The sequence below is a fragment of the Pyrus communis genome, chromosome 15 (assembly GCF_041283825.1).
Source record: "Pyrus communis isolate YQ-2024b chromosome 15, ASM4128382v1, whole genome shotgun sequence".
Taxonomy (NCBI): Eukaryota; Viridiplantae; Streptophyta; class Magnoliopsida; order Rosales; family Rosaceae; genus Pyrus; species Pyrus communis.
The window spans coordinates 28081890-28097818 of record NC_142579.1 but is presented as its reverse complement, the minus strand read 5'-3'; the positions used below and the strand labels follow the sequence as shown (position 1 = coordinate 28097818).

The window sequence follows — 15929 nt, the reverse complement described above, 5'->3', positions numbered from 1 at the left end:
TGATGTAAACTACTGTACAACTAGTTGATAATATTAAAAGCGTAGTATGATTTTCACACTTCTAATTTCTCCAACTGCACTCTTCCGAGCAAGAGAAAAACAACTGCGAAAATCACTTTGCTTTTCAAAACATCTCTAATTCCTCTCACATCAATTTATATTCCTCCTTGTTTTTTCAATACATTCCCTCCCGGCTCCAGCCAAACCAGACATGCCATTTAAGTTGTAATTACATTAAACCTCGAGAAAACACTGTGATTAAACCTCCTTAAAATTTATACTCAAGCATTCCACAAAATAATTGGGGCCGGAAGAAAACACAGCACTGTTTCAACGGCATCCCGTCTTTAACTTGCAGACTGCTGCTAACCTCTCAGCTCTACACTCGATTACCAAAACTCTTACTCACACCTTAAGTTCACGCGGTAAAACAAACTGTACTAAATGAAACTATACAATATTTCAATGTGTGTCCCGTGACATATCTTGGCTGCCCAAGATGGTTAGAACCAAGCTCCTGGCTCACGCCACCATTCCAGACACTTTTCTCATCTTAAAGGAGGGTACCGGGGAGAGGCAAAGTTGCTGGTCTACACCAGCGACAGTTGGAGTTTTGGCCTGTTGGGCTGGGGTTCCACAATCTCCATGTGAATAAACACCGTCTGCAGAACGCTGTATGAAATACTACCGTCCATTTTTCTAATCTTCTGTTGTTGCTCATCTACATACCATTCTCCGCTTCCCTTCTCACCCCTTGGGGTCAAGTACACCGGCCCTTCTATGCCGTACCTGCAAAGGATCAAAAAAGAAAGAGTTCACTAATACAAACCATCTCCATAAGTTCATCTTAACACCTGAGTCCATTCCAGAATATTTCAGTCAAGCACGAGAACAGGTAACAGCAAGTTCTATTGAAAACACCCTTAAAATATTTGCACACATCTGCCCAACACGCATAAAGAATTAATAGAACTACTTATGAGGTTAGAAAATCTACTTGGGCACAAATACGAAAAATCCATTCGATCGTATTCTGACTATTCTTGCCTCTGTGTCCGTCGGCCTACATGAACAAAATGCATTATTATTAAAAAGAAAGACATAGGGAGAGGGGAAGCAGGAGAGAGACAGAGGCAGACATAATGGTTCGTACCGCTTTTTGAAAAAAATGACAGTATGGAGCTCCACTGAGGCCCGACTTGCCATCTGGGCATTCCTATGCCGATAATTTAAATCTGTAGCAGAAATAAGTGAAGCAACATTGTTAGAGTAACATGTACATAGCATAAATAAAGTTGAGAATGCACCGATATGAATATAAAATGATTTAATCATGGCTTAGAAGAGCAATAGGAAAGAAATATTTTCATTAGAGCAAACCACACAGGAGCACATATGCAATCTTGAATATAAACCGAGTGGCTGAACAATGTTTGGCTCCTTAAAAGCATGATAATTTGATGTGTTGATGTGCACGTTGGCACTGAAACTAGTAAATGGAAAATGAAAAATTTGGACGCACGCAACATGTTATCAGCTTGTCTTGTGGGGTAAGGAGCCAAGCAGTATTATTCTAATATTATTTATTAATATGCAACATCCAACAACATGGGTAATATTAAGATTCGATCATTTATTGCACTACATAAAAAAAGTCCAAAGGGGAAAGTGGTTCCATACTGTCAGCAATGCTTGTGAGTCGGGGTCCATCTTGGAATATAGTTGGAAGCTTGTATATCCCCAAAGATGCAGCAAGCAACCTGTGTGTTATGACATCTGCCGGGAAAGAAAGTTGTTACTGAGTCAAACAACAATAATTCGATCACCAAGAACTACATGGCTAAAACTGACACTGACCTGCATATCTCCTAATAGGAGAGGTGAAATGAGTGTATAGAGATGCTGCAAGGCCATAGTGAAGATATTCTGGAGGGCTAAGATCCCCACTACAGAAGTAAACAGCCTAGATTGCAAATACAGGGTAAATCAATAAATTTAGAAAGGTGTCCTTCGAAGTAATTTCAACTTCTTTTAACCATTCAAGTTAAATTACCTGGGTCATGCATCTTGTAGCCAAAATCCGAATCAGCTTGTTGAAGTACGGATCATCACCCTGAAAAAGATTTAATTTTGCTTTTATTAAAGAGAGAATTAAATAATTAGGCAAAAATTTACATAACTTGGGAAAACCATCAGTCTCATACTAATAACATATCTAAAAAATACATACCACAGCAGAGTCAAGTGAATCAGCTAGTGCTTTTGATGATGAGACATCCAAGTTCAGACCAATAGCTGCAGCTGTACGCAACAATGGTTCAAGCATCTCTCTGGTAGGAGAAGGATGCCGCCTGCGGAAAACACAACATTAAATGACCAAAAAAAGGTCTGGGTGGCAGAGTGTCAAGGCAGCTATGCACCATCCGGCCACAGCTACCAATATTTTAAGAAAAAAAAAAATACATCGATACAAAACCCTATGTTTGGATGAGGAAATTTGAGATTACTAAGGAAAATCAAAATCATGGAATTTGAAATTATGAAATTTAATTTCCTAGAAGTTGTGAAGTTTCTTGTTTGGCTATAATGAAATTTACAAACAGAATTTATTAATTTAATGTGTCAATCTATAAATGAAAAATAATAAACTCACTTGTGAAAATTTATTAATGACAACTATCTACATGAAATTTCAAGTTGGTTTTTCGACAGAAATTCTAATTTCTATGTTATAAATCCAAACAAGGGAATGAGTCATTTCAATTTTAAAATTCCGACTTTTGACCAAATTCCAAGTTTATTTCCCTCATCCAAACTGAGGGTAAGAGAACTACACTACACCAGAAATTGATACATTCCAACTCAACCAACCTAAATTGATCGCTCTGCCACTTTATAGCCTTAATTTTAAGCAAAAGACAACCAGAACATTGTTCCAGGAAATAACATGAGACCATGAAATTATTGAAGAAAAATCCATCAACTTACCTCAATAGTGAACATAGAGGAAAATGTTTAAGAATTTTCTCAGCAACTGAAACATTAGCGGCAAGCATAAACTCCTCCACCATTTGATTTGCTTCACGAATCTGGTACATACCTGCAGAAACAATTCGTGCAGTGATTTTAGACAAGTTTTCTCTCAAATGGATACATGAATGTCAGATCAGTCACTTCTCTCCTTCTGAATAAATGTTTTAAAAAAAATGAAAAACCCAACAGAAAACAGAAATACCATAAGAATTAAATCACTGCACAAGAAAATAAGCAGATAATGTTTTAAACTTTTAATGAAGTCCACCCGGGTGCTGAGAACTTCACCAACCCAAAATACCAAACATAAGAAGAATATGATATATGCAGCACCAACTCTAAAATGAATAGTAAGCCTACACGATTGTAAAGCAGCACAAAGCAATCAATTTCACGAAATAAGGTAATTATTTATAGTGGACTAAGCAATGGCACAACTGATCTTGTCAGTGCAAGTAGAATTAAAGTTCAAAATTTAGAGTCAGATTACCATCAATCAAAATTTAATACGTTGAACAAGAAAGCTTGCCATTCAAACAACATACCGATATCAAGAGGATCATGAGTCTCTGTGTCAATTTCAAATTTGACTTCAGCAGATGCAAGAGTTAAGGCTCCTCTCTCAATACGCCTTGCCCTCATTATCTGTAGAAAAGCACAATGTTCCGAGAATCAAAGAAGCCAAGAAGGTGAGATGACACATTTTAACAGTTTAACTAATGAATTTACAACCAACAAAGAGCTCACATGTGCATACCTTTGCTAAAGAGTTCATGTTTCTTAAATCTGTAGTTAATGGATCCATCAACCGACTGCAGTAATATAAAAGCAATAAAAAAACTTTGTTATAGAAACTCAAGCTAAAAGAAATATCTATCGTGGCCACAGGAAAGGGATCAACCCTGAAGGGACCAGGTTACAAAATGCCATGCCGTGAACAGATTAAATCATTGGTGCAAGTTTAAAATTCATCCTAGAATTCATTTCTCTTTTCATTCACTAAGCAGTATAGCAACAAAACTTGACACTTGCACACTTCTCACTATCCAGGATTCAGAAGAGGCTAAACCCAACACATTACGAGTTAGGCATTCAGGCTATTTATTTATCAGAACATTCCCAGCCCAGACGAGCACATTCTGCAGAGACTCCCATCCCATACAACTTGCTTTGTTTTAAGTGTTTAGATCGACTCACTTCTATAATATTCATCATACAATCACATATATTGAATTTACATATCACTGCAAAATATGATTCCTACAGAAGTATTGAACAATATTGGCATTTTTATAGCATGTACATTCAATATATAGATTGAAACGTAACAGGTGGATGCAAGTCTAAGTGAAGCAACACAATGTTCATGTAGCAAGAACATACCAGGTACAAACTGTAACTGGAAAACTTTACAAAGATATAAAACGTTATTATGACTAATAATGATAAGAGTATCCTGCGAACACAAATGGTAAAGTCCCAAGGAATTTATCAACAAGGAAGGTAACTAAGTTGAAGTACAAGTGTACCTATCATCCATCCTCGCTTGAGCTTCAATGTAAGATAATGCTGCACATGATTTAATCACACTTTTGGTGTATCTTGTAGAAATGATCTCAGCTTCAGCTGTCATTTCCTGAAATTCAGGTAAACACTTAAATACCATTTCAAAAAGGAAAGAACATACTGTGACGTAGGTTAGTCCTATCCTATGTATCAGTTGAATATAATAGGGTATGCTATCTCCATAAGAGTATAACAGATGCATGTGTGGTGTGTGTGCATGGATGTGGATAAAGAAAAGGTAATTGTCTTATCATGACTAGTTAGTGAGAGAGCATATACCCAAATAACAGAAAAAGCTAGCCTTTCCACATCAGCTCGAAGAGAACATATATCTGCATATGAAGAATTATATAATTAAATCACAGAAAATTCAATCATATCATATAGGATACAACACTCATTACAGAAATTCTTAAAATTAAAAGTCACCTTCTGTCAGAGGTTTTGGAAGCATGTCAATGCGCCGTTCAACAAGGTAGACCGATGTGCCTCTTTGTGAAGCCTCATCATCAAGAGGAGTTCCCGAGTGTACAAAATTTGTTACATCAGCAATATCTAGTCGAAGTCATTAAAGAAACAGCTTGTACTTGTAGTGTACTCAATTTATATTCAAACTAATATTTGCTTGGAACATTATAGAGGTGACAGAATAAGGCATGTATAACAGAGATTTTGAGTTACGATTAACGGAAAGCTCATCATCTAAAGAATCCTAGAGACGCATAAAAGTAACAACAATACAATGAAGTATCCTCCTAATGCAAAGTGAGAAAATCTTGAATGCACCAAACAGAAGTAGGAAGCAGAGAAAGCAGCGGACAAGACTGGACTAAAGCATTAGTAATATATTCTGAAAAATATAAACAACTCAATTTTTATCTTCTAAACTTTCAGAATACATATCTTCTTTCAGACTTGTGTTCCCCCTTGACAGTTGACACATATATACATGCACACGCTTTATTCATACTGCACAGATCAACCTTAAATTTCAGTTAGACACCCATCGCCAATAATGAATATATTGTCACGAGGTTAAGGATACGGACTCCAACTTCATAATTTCCATTTGGCAGAGCTGTACAGTGCAATGCATCATCAATATCCTTGCATCCTGCAGAAACAAGAAGCAAGGTGGAAAAAAATTACACCATAGAAAACAGCATAAATAATAAGAAAGCAGGAAGAGGGAGAACAACAAACACAAAGAGATTTAATCTATGGGTCATATACCAGGAGGATCAACACTAAAGACACGCAATTCTCGCAAATCCTGTCTAATAGGATTTGCCAAATCTTCAGAAGACACAAACCATGGTAGCGGTGGCAAGCATGCAAGAACTTGAGAAGAAAATGGTCGTGTATTTATATCATTCTCAATCAAGACCACCTGCAACATCCAAAGAGCTAAATTAGTGTCACTGCCATCTAAACTTCAATTGATTGGATGTTCAAATAGCGCGCAATGTCTTTAGCCTTTTTTTCTTTTGGAAAAAAAAAATTAGAAAAACCAACACAATAGAAAACTAAAAGATAGATGTTCAAACAAACAAATGCAAACAACTGAACCCCTTCCAACGTACCTCAGTTTCAGTATCTTTATCACCTATTACTCCTATGGTTCGTACATAATGGCCAGAAGGATACCGAGATAAACGGTCCCATGAATCAACTGCCACAATAATTCTCTTGTCCATCAGATTCTCAAGCTGTCGAGTTTGAATTCGAATCTTTGGAATCCTTCGATCTTTTGAGACAAATAAAGCATGGGCAATACCACCACCACCTGCAGGCTTAGCCATGGGCTCCAAAGATCCACAATAACTGCATGAATATCAATTTATATCAGAAAACAGAGCCAACCAGAAAAGAAATTCACGATAAACATCTCTGCAAGTGCAAATTAAGTGTGAGAAATGAGAATCTACAAACATCCAGGTAGGGTGGGCTGTTCATATAGCACAACAATCACTTGCATACCCACAGACATGCTGAAAGGTAACACATTTTTTACTACCTACTTAAATGAAGAAACATCTTTCAGCCAAATAATAACTAAATAAGATACCACTTATGTTAGCAAGACAAAAATGCTTCATAAAACCTATGAAGTCGACTTACGAATGCCAATTCCGCTTTATAATACCAACAACACGGCCAGATGGTCGATTTTGGACAGGTTCTGTTACTCCAGCAGAGCCTTGGGCAGCTATAGTCCTAGGAGCATCATCGGCACTGCCTGGAACCAGATGAACATCTTCTTCCTCATCCTCTGCAAGGTAGTACAAAATATACCAATTAAGAGAATTAAACGAGAAGAAAAAATGCCTGTGGGGGGGGGGGGGAGGGAGAGAGAGAGAGAGAGAGAGAGAGAGAAGAGATGTTTTTCAGCTTTCTACCTGAAAAAAGTGACTACAAATTAATTTATAAGTTATAACTAAGACCTAAAGCTACCTAAAAACACCAATTCAGACTTATAGTTACCAACCAAGCCTGAACTTCATAAAATTACATTATATGCATAGATATTGTTAATTATTTATTATATACCTTCATCTGCTAAAGCCAGAGACTTCTCCTCATGCCATTGATCTTGCGGCAGAAGCTCAACTGCTACTATATCACCATCAAAAGCCCTATTCATATTTGTGCGTCCATATATTATAATTTCATCACCAATGCTCTCGCTTCCAACATATGCTTCAAAGGGGTTGTAACGATTAACTCGAAGTTTTCCTTGATGGTATATGCCACGATGCAAGCCAGAAGTAATTTCAGACATGGGCTTATGCTGAAAGAGAAGATAGAAACAAACTGGTAAGAACAACATTTGTTTCATAAAACTTATACACCACCTAAACGCATGAATGCATAGCCAGTTGCAATACCTCTGAGTAGATGACTTTCCTTTTTGATGGTCTCAAATCTTCAGCGTCCTCCATCTTTAAATCTTCAGATGCAGGCTGCACCAGAAGGTCGAGCAATTCTGGCCTACTTAATGACCTCACATATGATTCAACTGAAGACAAGACAATAATTTCCAAGAAAGTAATTCCGTTAAATTTCTGTCAGGATGATGTAAAACTGAAAATAAACACATTCAAATTATGTGGATACTAAACTTGAAGGGCAGGTCTAGAACATCAGAAATGCTGTCAAAATATTTGGATAGCAAACATAAACAGACCTGTCTCTGCAGAAATTCCCTCTTCAATAGCCTTCCTCTTATTCTCTTTATCATTGGTTATAAGTAAAACCTTAGCTGAACCAGCAAGATGAGTTTGATACCATTGAGCGGCCACCCGAATTGCTGAACAACAATTTATCGAGTGAGAAAAGAGTAGGAAATAAAAAGATACATACCACACAACAAACCAAATTCCATAACAAGCAAGTGGATACTTGTATTCAAGTATTGCAAATAACATAGACACAAAAAATGAAGAAGAACTATACATCAAGCATATCATGAAGAATAAAGTTTCATAATAACGACATGAGAAAACCTCTATCATTTCGATCATTTTTGCTTTCTCCGCTCATGTCTGTAACATAGGTATCCCTGAACATAGCAGCAGCCAACAAAAATCAAAATAGGAGCCTAAAATCGACAATATCAAAAGCAACCTATTTACAATGAGCAAATGCACGCATTTTTAACATAAATAAGTAGAATTTTCATTTAGGGGTAGAACATACTTGTGGTGTTCGTTCGAAAAGACGAAAAATTTCCTCAAAGAATTGCTGCACAGAGCTCTAACTCTATTGTAAACAGACAAGTTCCTGTTTTTAACCTCTTCCAACACAATCGAAAGCACAACCACATCGTCGATTGCCGGATTCTCAATCAAATCAATCTGCAAACCAACACAGCTCGAAATCATTCGTTCATTCATTCGCAATTAGAAAACAAATTAATAACGAAAAAAAAAAATGAACTGTTAGAAATTGTAACCTGATGAAGGACGACATTGGTATCGAAGATGAGAATGGTGGAAGCGGTAGGGCTCAATCGAGCTCCGGACGTATCGCAAACTTTGCATACCGGAGCTCCACAGTAAATATCGTGCCGGAGATAGTGCTCTCTCACGACCTGAAAATCGAAGCACAACGAAATCAAAAACCCTACTTAGCTTAAACCCTAAATTGGAAAAACAGCAGCGCAAAGAGGAAGGGTTAGGGTTTTTGGGGACCTTGGTGATTTTGCCGCCTCTGGTTCTCTTGACGAATGACTTGTTCTGCAACATGTTTCGGCCTCCCTGATACGTGCGACGGCGTCGTTTTCGGTTGCTTGTGAAGTGGCGAGTGAACCGGAAGGGGACTGCCGCGAGAGAGATATACGAGCGGCGGCCTTGAGTGGCTTTACTTCTACAGCCTCCGGTTTGACCGTTACGGCGTAGGGCAACGAACTAGCTCACTCTTTAGCTAAAAATGATTTAAAATTTAATTTAATTTAATTGCTGAGCAGATCAAACTGACGACGTTATCCATTGATTTTCATGATGAAAACTTTATCATTTGAACCATTGAGATTTAAAGATTAATCATTTCGACTACTTTTTTAAGTATCAGGATTTTAAATTGATCATTCCAACTAATTTTTTTGAAACGTTTAGTATTTTTTTTTTTATATATCTCTCGTTTGTATCTTATATTTTTTCCATCCAAGCGATATTGGCAGGACTTAAATGCATGATCTCAAATATACTTATAACCACACTAGAAAATCTTTGACTCTCTAGTCTAGCATCTTAAGTTAAATCGTAAATTACGTCATTATTATCGTGAATTTAATATAAATATAATACTTAAAAGTATTTTAAAGAGGTATTTTAAGTTAGTGTGATCTTTTATTCTTACCTTCTACTTTGGAACTCCGAGACAAGACTCATTTCTTCGCGAAGGATTCCATTTCTACTTTGCAAGTCGGTTCCGTGACTTCCGATGGAAGTAATACAGAGTTGTTGAGAAGAAGAATGCTTTGGCAAGTATTTCAAAAGCAATGCAGATTAAAGCTTGTGATAAAGCTTTTTTTTTTTTTTTTTTTTTTTTGTATACGTGACATGGCCACGTGGTGTACTTGTTTACTAAGTTTTCTAATATTTTATATGCTTTAGCACATATTACTTACGTCATTCATATAAAGCAACTCTAGTGGCAGCAAATAGCCTTAGGAATAGGTAATCCAATCTGCTCCCCCCTTCCGAAAACCTTTCACATCAGTCCAGGCAATTCGGCTACAGGCGAGCATAATGGCTCAATCAGGCAAAAAGTCACGGTCCTAACGCCTGAGTAAATGTGTAAGGTTGATGTCAACCACATTATAATTTTTTTTTGTGCGCAACTAGGGACGTGTCTCCAACAAGGTTGCATACGATGGGGCCCACACGCTGTTTCCAATGGGTTTGGGCAACATGGTTGCTTTCCGGCTGTTGGATTTTCAATGGCTATTTTTCTAGACCGTTGGATTTCCAACGATAAAATGAAATCTCCTCCAACGAGTAGATGACGTGGCACAATCTGGACTATTTGATTTTCCGATCAACTATCCATGTTTCTTGGCAATAAAAAAAAATTCAGAAATGTTACTGTTAGCCATGTGTCACAATCTGGACTGTTATATTATAAAACGTAGATGAGTAAGTAATGGCTACATTACAAACTTTGAATTTGGTCAGAGTTTTGCTTGTTAAACTTCAATGAAATAGGAAATGACATTGTTTGGCCTCTTCCCTTACGAGGAATTCTTACATTCATGTTGATTACAGTCTGTATATGAATAAAAATATTTATGCTCACAAGACAAATTGTGATTGGCGTCGGAGAAATTCATATTTGTATAAACTCAAAAGGCTTTTTAGCTAAAATGGTTTATGAGATTAGTATAAATTTTCATTTTGGACCTTTAGATTTGAAATCAATAAAATTGGTTATTGAGATTTGGAATCAATAGAAGTGGTATGTGAGTTTGTTCACCATCAATCATTTTGATTATTTCATGAAATTTTTTGTTAAATAACCAACATGACAAAAATACCTCAATTTAATAAACAATGGGTCAAAATGATTTGACAAAAATTGAAGGTATTTTCGTCATTTCATCCTTATTTAATGGAGATGTTTTACGAAATGATCAAAATGATTGATGGTGGATAAACTTAAAGACCATTTCTATCAATTTCAAATCTTAGGAACCAATGTAAAGAGTTATGTCAATCTTAAAAGACTATTTTGGCTAAAAAGACCAACTAAAAATACAAAAGGTAGATTTCATGTCATTGTGCACAAATTTGTATACTCTACTAATTTTGCCAAAGAGCTTTGCCCAAACATTACCGTAAGAATAATGTAGCATGAAAAATATATAACCACACGACTTATGTATACATGCTTCTCAGTATAGCAATGGAATTGTAGTTAAGCTCGTTAAGAGCATTCACCGCATGGACCTGAGCTCCTACGCTCGATTTCTCCCTCTCAATATCGAGTGTATAAAAAACTCATTCGTATCAGAACAGTCCCTCTGAAGTTCCACTTGGAGTTGGATGGTTCTGATCAGGCATGATTACTATTTACTATCATCATAACTCACACTGACGATGATTGATCAAGGTGTCTTCTTTTGGAGTTATACATCGATTCATCTTCGCTTGCGCTTCTATTTGAAGTCCTCTCCATTTGTCTTCTTTTCGACCGGCTTTTCACTTCCTCTTCCTTCTCATCAACAAATGTGAGAAACGTTTGAACGCGTGTGGACCTGGAGCTACCAGTAGAGACCAGTTCCTCAGTGTTGTGCTTGCTGAACTGGTGCAGCATCATGCAGAAATATATAGCGAGTGCAAGGAAGCAAGCTGCACCACAGATAACAAAGAGTCCCCAGAAGCTTCTGAGTTGAAGCCTATCGACTTGCAGCTTTGCGCCTTGTGAGGCACAAGGAGTTCTCATAAGCCATTTATCATGGATCCTTTGTAGATCCCCGTTCTCCGACAGCTTCAAAAGTGCAGTAGACAGGTCCACTGCTAAAGGCGAGTCCCTTGCAAAAGCCTGAATAGAAATGAGCAACAAATTGTTGTCAGATCGTAATCTGTATGATTGTTCAACAAATTTATGTTTGAATATGTGGTATAGATTGAAAATTTGATAACGTAACATGTCAGACTCTATGAATAAAAGATAACTTACAAATCCCCAACCGGTTTTGGTGAATTCTTGACCTACAACACTGAAATCACATCTGCTCGAGAGGAAAACTTCTATGTAAGCACGCTCGTCAATCACTGCAGCAACACCACCTTTATGGGGACCAGCTTTCAAGGCTTTGGCATAGTCGTCTGGCATGATAAGAGGAACGAGTCTGGACTCATCAACGTTGAGTTCGTCAACTAGATAATTCCGGGCAAATGAACCTTGCTGGTAGCCAATGGGAGCGTTGCTTGAAAGCAAAGCGTGAATGCCTTTGATGGAGGAAGAAAGCTGTTGCACTGTAAGGATTGAGGTCAAACTTGCAGTGTAGCTTGAGTTGATTATAAGAACAACGAACAGCCATACTATTAGCACTAAGCGACCGAGGGTGCTGACTGTATTTTCTCCTGCACAAGATCCCAACCCAAAAAAGAACAATACGAGTAGATTAGCACAAGCCGAAGCTGCTATTAACCCATGGTTGCTAAAAATCTATGGAATTAGTTTGAATTTACTCACTGTGCGCAAAGAACCAAGTCGAAAAGCTAAACCTGCAGAAGGAAATCACAAATTGTAAGTGAATTTGGATTTATAATACATCAAGATAAAACTCCTAACATAAATGATGAGAAATGAACACCAAATGTCTTTAAACAAAACAAAAAATTATAAGGTTTGCCAATGTAGAATGCGATCACATGATATGGTTCTTAGCTACTCACCACAGAATAGTGACAAATTGTTTTTTAGGAGCCCCCCGAAAATCATCATTATGCCTGTGCTCTAAAATCCAAACAGCTGTTCCAACAATGAGAAAGAAGGCGGCCGTTACACCCCACATCATGGGATTGAATGGCCTCAGGAAAGCCCAAGGATTTGAATTCAATGTTGGTTTAACAGGTGCAACTACTACTAGCCCAGATTCGATATATGGCTGGGTAAAATCCGCCATCCTTGTTCGGTTGGTGATGATTGCAATGTCACCTATTGCTCCATCGTATTCCTATATAAAACAAGAAACAGGGCAATCAGAAAAAACATTCACCTCCTAAGTTTTAAGAAATATTCTGTATACAATGATACTCACACCCGTTTGGATTTTGTGCACAAGCTCAGTGACGCTTGGATTCTTATGGCCATCACCAAAGGGAATCAGTTTGTATGGAACAGCATAGGGCAACAAGTTCAACGCAGCAGTAAAAACATCAATGGAGTATCCTGTGAACATGTCATTGCCTTCTGTGTATGAAACAAATTCACGAAAACTAACACGTTTTGGGACTCCAATCCTCAAGTGCCTTCCGTTGTTTGGAAACACCCAACCACGAGGCTTCTGTGTTGTTTGTCCAGGCCAAATTACACTGTACAGTTTATCACTTGAATTGGAATGATTTGGTGGCTTTGTGTAAAGTGTTTCTGGACGCACAACTGATAATCCCGAAAAATTGGACCAATAACCAATCGTCCTAATCCCTGTTCCAATCACATTTATGATCTCAAATGCAGGATGAATGAGGTCCTTTTTTGGAGTAAACTTCATCGGGCCAGATACACCAGTCATATTAACCTGCAAAATGTTTTTCATTAACAGATTGCCTCCATTAAAGATGCTCATAGCATCAAGATTCAGATCCCCTCCGCGAAGCTGAGTCAACCGTGAATCATTTGAGAATGAAAGATTTCCCCCTTGATCAAAAAAGGCATTGATTGCATGAGCAAGCAACCACACAGTATCGTAGGCATAAAGACCATAAGCATTCAACCCAATTGGGCCTTTAGATGTCTGTCCACTAGTCAAGTTGCTCCACCTTGAAACAAATTTTCTTTTCAGTTCTGTTTCCGGCGTGTACATGCGCAGCGTTAGAACTCCCTGCATATCATCCATCATACCTGAAGGGAGGGGAGAGGCAGTATCTATTAAAGTAGAAAGCCAACTAGTAGCTATCCAGACATATCCAGTTCCCATCATGCCAAGATACTTGGCCACATCGAACACCAGAGGACCCCAACTGCCATAAGCATGAAGAACAATAATCCGAGACTCTGTTAAAGCCACTTTAACCAGAACATCAGTGATGTTATCCCGATTAGAATCAAGGACCAATGGCGCCTTGTATGATATCTTACATCGTTTCTCAGCAAGCGCATTCGCTAATGCAGTAATCCCATTTCTCCCATGGTCATCGTCAACATAGAGTGCAATAACCTCTCTCCATCCGTAGTAATCAACCATTTCTGCTATCGCAGCCATCTGATAAAGGTCATTTTGGGTACTTCTAACAAAGAATGGAAACTGGAGTGCTGACAGGGTGGGGTCTGTTACTGAAAATGATACTAGAGGAACTTGGAGCTCATTTGCAATATGAGATATTACATGAGCAGTGACAGCATTCTGCGGTCCAATTATCGCTATTGTGTCTTTCTCCATAAACCGTAAGGCTGCAGACAATCATAAAATACAGAACCATAGTTAATTAACTTATCAATGAATCAGTGACCCTACTACCTATATAATAAAATGTAACAGAAGAGTTTAAAACTTTGAACGAATTCGCAAGACGTACCTTCAATAATGCCCAGAAGTCCACTGTAATTTGAGTCCTGCTTTGTAACAATCATCTTGGTGCCACCAAGAACAGATGGATCAGAATTCACATCTTCGACTGCGGCTTCTATTGCCACTTTGGCAACTTTGCCAATAATGGTGTCGAAAGAGAAAATTGCCCCGACATTTACAACATCTGGTCTAGTGAAGACATTGGTAGTGCTGGCACCATTTGAGGCCAACCCATTACAGAAAATCATCAACACCTGGAGCCAAACTATACTCATGGTTAACTGTTCAACCATGAACCCTAAAATTTTCACCTTTCTTTGCCAAGGAAGCAAACCAACCTCCCAGAAAGTGATACAATCAACTGGAGTTCATGAATACTACATAATCAAGAAAACATCGAAAATAAACAAGAAACTCAAAAATTCATCCAATAACATGAATAAAATATTGGTATTGAAAGAATCTGCAGATTTAAGCTCAACAGCATAAGCTCCAAAAGAAGTGGATAAAACAGGGTTTAAGAAGCAGAAATTCTCATTAATAAGTAGATCTAATCATGAAACACAATAGCTAGTTGATGAGTATTAAGTAGAAATGCTTAATTACCAACAAATAGATGAAATTAAGGTGAAAAAGCAGCTTGTGAGGAAAGTGCTTACTTTGAGGGAAAAGCAAGAGCTCTCTAAAAAGAGAATTTTTATTTGTGCGAAAACATGAAGATACATATTTTAGCAACATTCGATTCAACAGTGAAAGGGAATTTAAAAAGTCAAAAAAAAAAACAGTGAAAGAAGGAAAATAAACCTCAGAATGTCGATTCGAGATGAAAAGACAACTAACCCAGCATGTACCGACTTAATCCAAAGAACTGGACTAAAACCCGGAAACCCTTCTCAGGAAAACTTAATTCCGCCACAACGAAATCCCGTTGCGTCGAAATTTCCTCTCCAAGAACAACTAGAATTGGCCAACTGGGCTTCTAACTTTCTATCTAAAGAACATGAAAGGCATACAAAATGCAAAAAGATTAATAAAGTTTGGAACTTTATGCATAAATTGTCACACATAAGTAGAAAGTTCTCATGTATTGTTGGGAGCATATAATTCGCATGCTTCTAAATGTGGGTCGGAAATCAATACCAGGCAGAAAGCAAGGGACTTTGTTGGACCTGATGAGATGTTGCTCCATGACATGAGGATGACGATCTCGGAATTCTCAGTGGCAAACAAAATGGTGTTTGTGGAGCAATTTCCCCCTTTTTCTCACCATGTAAAGTCGGGAGGTGTATAATTGTTGCAGGACTTCTGCTTCCGTTTAGGATATTTTTGCACCAAGTGATCACAACCCACGAAAATGACGTAATTGACGTGTCTTACCTTCTGTCTTTGTTTTTCTTCTCGCACGGGCTGGTCCAGAGAGTTTTCAGATCCGATATAAAAAAATGTGTCCTCATTTCATATAAAAAAATATTTATTTTCATACGTAAAATATCAATAAAATTATATTTAAAAAAACACTTCAAACTCAATAATTTAGAAACATGGAATAATTAATTTATTTTGTATCAAGAGAAGGAAGCTAAAAAACTTT

At 37.6% G+C, this 15929-nt stretch overlaps 2 protein-coding genes across 8 annotated transcripts; both read right to left on the bottom strand.

Moving 5' to 3' along the window:
- Window positions 1–253: 253 nt before the first annotated feature.
- On the bottom strand, window positions 254–9592 carry LOC137737706 (exosome complex exonuclease RRP44 homolog A). Of its 2 annotated transcripts, XM_088686475.1 has the most exons (25): window positions 9460–9592; window positions 8793–9024; window positions 8555–8692; window positions 8299–8456; window positions 8106–8161; window positions 7787–7909; window positions 7488–7618; window positions 7150–7390; window positions 6721–6871; window positions 6183–6423; window positions 5833–5989; window positions 5645–5713; window positions 5029–5154; window positions 4879–4931; window positions 4563–4669; window positions 3791–3845; window positions 3579–3678; window positions 2989–3100; window positions 2231–2351; window positions 2054–2113; window positions 1858–1963; window positions 1681–1776; window positions 1154–1235; window positions 998–1063; window positions 254–789 (listed from the first exon to the last, which is right to left on the bottom strand). In XM_088686475.1, the coding sequence occupies exons 2-25, from the start codon at window positions 8844–8846 to the stop codon at window positions 591–593; spliced, it is 2802 nt and encodes a 933-aa protein (XP_088542601.1). In that variant the 5' UTR covers window positions 8847–9024; window positions 9460–9592; the 3' UTR covers window positions 254–590. The 2 variants fall into 2 exon arrangements, with proteins under 2 accessions (XP_088542601.1, XP_068333355.2); XM_068477254.2 differs by lacking the exon at window positions 9460–9592 and having other exon boundaries at window positions 8793–9150.
- A 1285-nt stretch (window positions 9593–10877) lies between these two features.
- LOC137734150 (glutamate receptor 3.6) lies at window positions 10878–15698 on the bottom strand. Of its 6 annotated transcripts, XM_088685701.1 has the most exons (8): window positions 15479–15666; window positions 15143–15329; window positions 14346–14715; window positions 12869–14220; window positions 12504–12784; window positions 12301–12332; window positions 11782–12188; window positions 10878–11643 (listed from the first exon to the last, which is right to left on the bottom strand). In XM_088685701.1, exons 3-8 carry the CDS (start codon window positions 14629–14631, stop codon window positions 11188–11190), a joined length of 2814 nt encoding a protein of 937 aa, XP_088541827.1. In that variant the 5' UTR covers window positions 14632–14715; window positions 15143–15329; window positions 15479–15666; the 3' UTR covers window positions 10878–11187. The 6 variants fall into 6 exon arrangements, with proteins under 6 accessions (XP_088541827.1, XP_068329560.2, XP_068329550.2 ...); XM_068473459.2 differs by lacking the exon at window positions 15143–15329 and having other exon boundaries at window positions 15508–15698; XM_068473449.2 differs by lacking the exon at window positions 15143–15329 and having other exon boundaries at window positions 15479–15681.
- Window positions 15699–15929: the final 231 nt, after the last annotated feature.

Excerpts from the sequence above, each read along its gene's own strand:
- LOC137737706 (XM_088686475.1), bottom strand. The coding sequence starts at position 8,846 with ATGTTGCAGAACAAGTCATTCGTCAAGAGAACCAGAGGCGGCAAAATC. Across the intron at positions 8,457-8,554 it reads CCAATGTCGTCCTTCATCAG|ATTGATTTGATTGAGAATCC; the intron begins GTTACAATTTCT and ends GTTGGTTTGCAG. Across the intron at positions 5,990-6,182 it reads ATAAAGATACTGAAACTGAG|GTGGTCTTGATTGAGAATGA; the intron begins GTACGTTGGAAG and ends TGGATGTTGCAG.
- LOC137734150 (XM_088685700.1), bottom strand. The coding sequence starts at position 15,532 with ATGTCATGGAGCAACATCTCATCAGGTCCAACAAAGTCCCTTGCTTTC. Across the intron at positions 12,785-12,868 it reads TGCACAAAATCCAAACGGGT|GAATACGATGGAGCAATAGG; the intron begins GTGAGTATCATT and ends TGTTTTATATAG. Across the intron at positions 11,644-11,781 it reads CCAAAACCGGTTGGGGATTT|GCTTTTGCAAGGGACTCGCC; the intron begins GTAAGTTATCTT and ends ATTTCTATTCAG.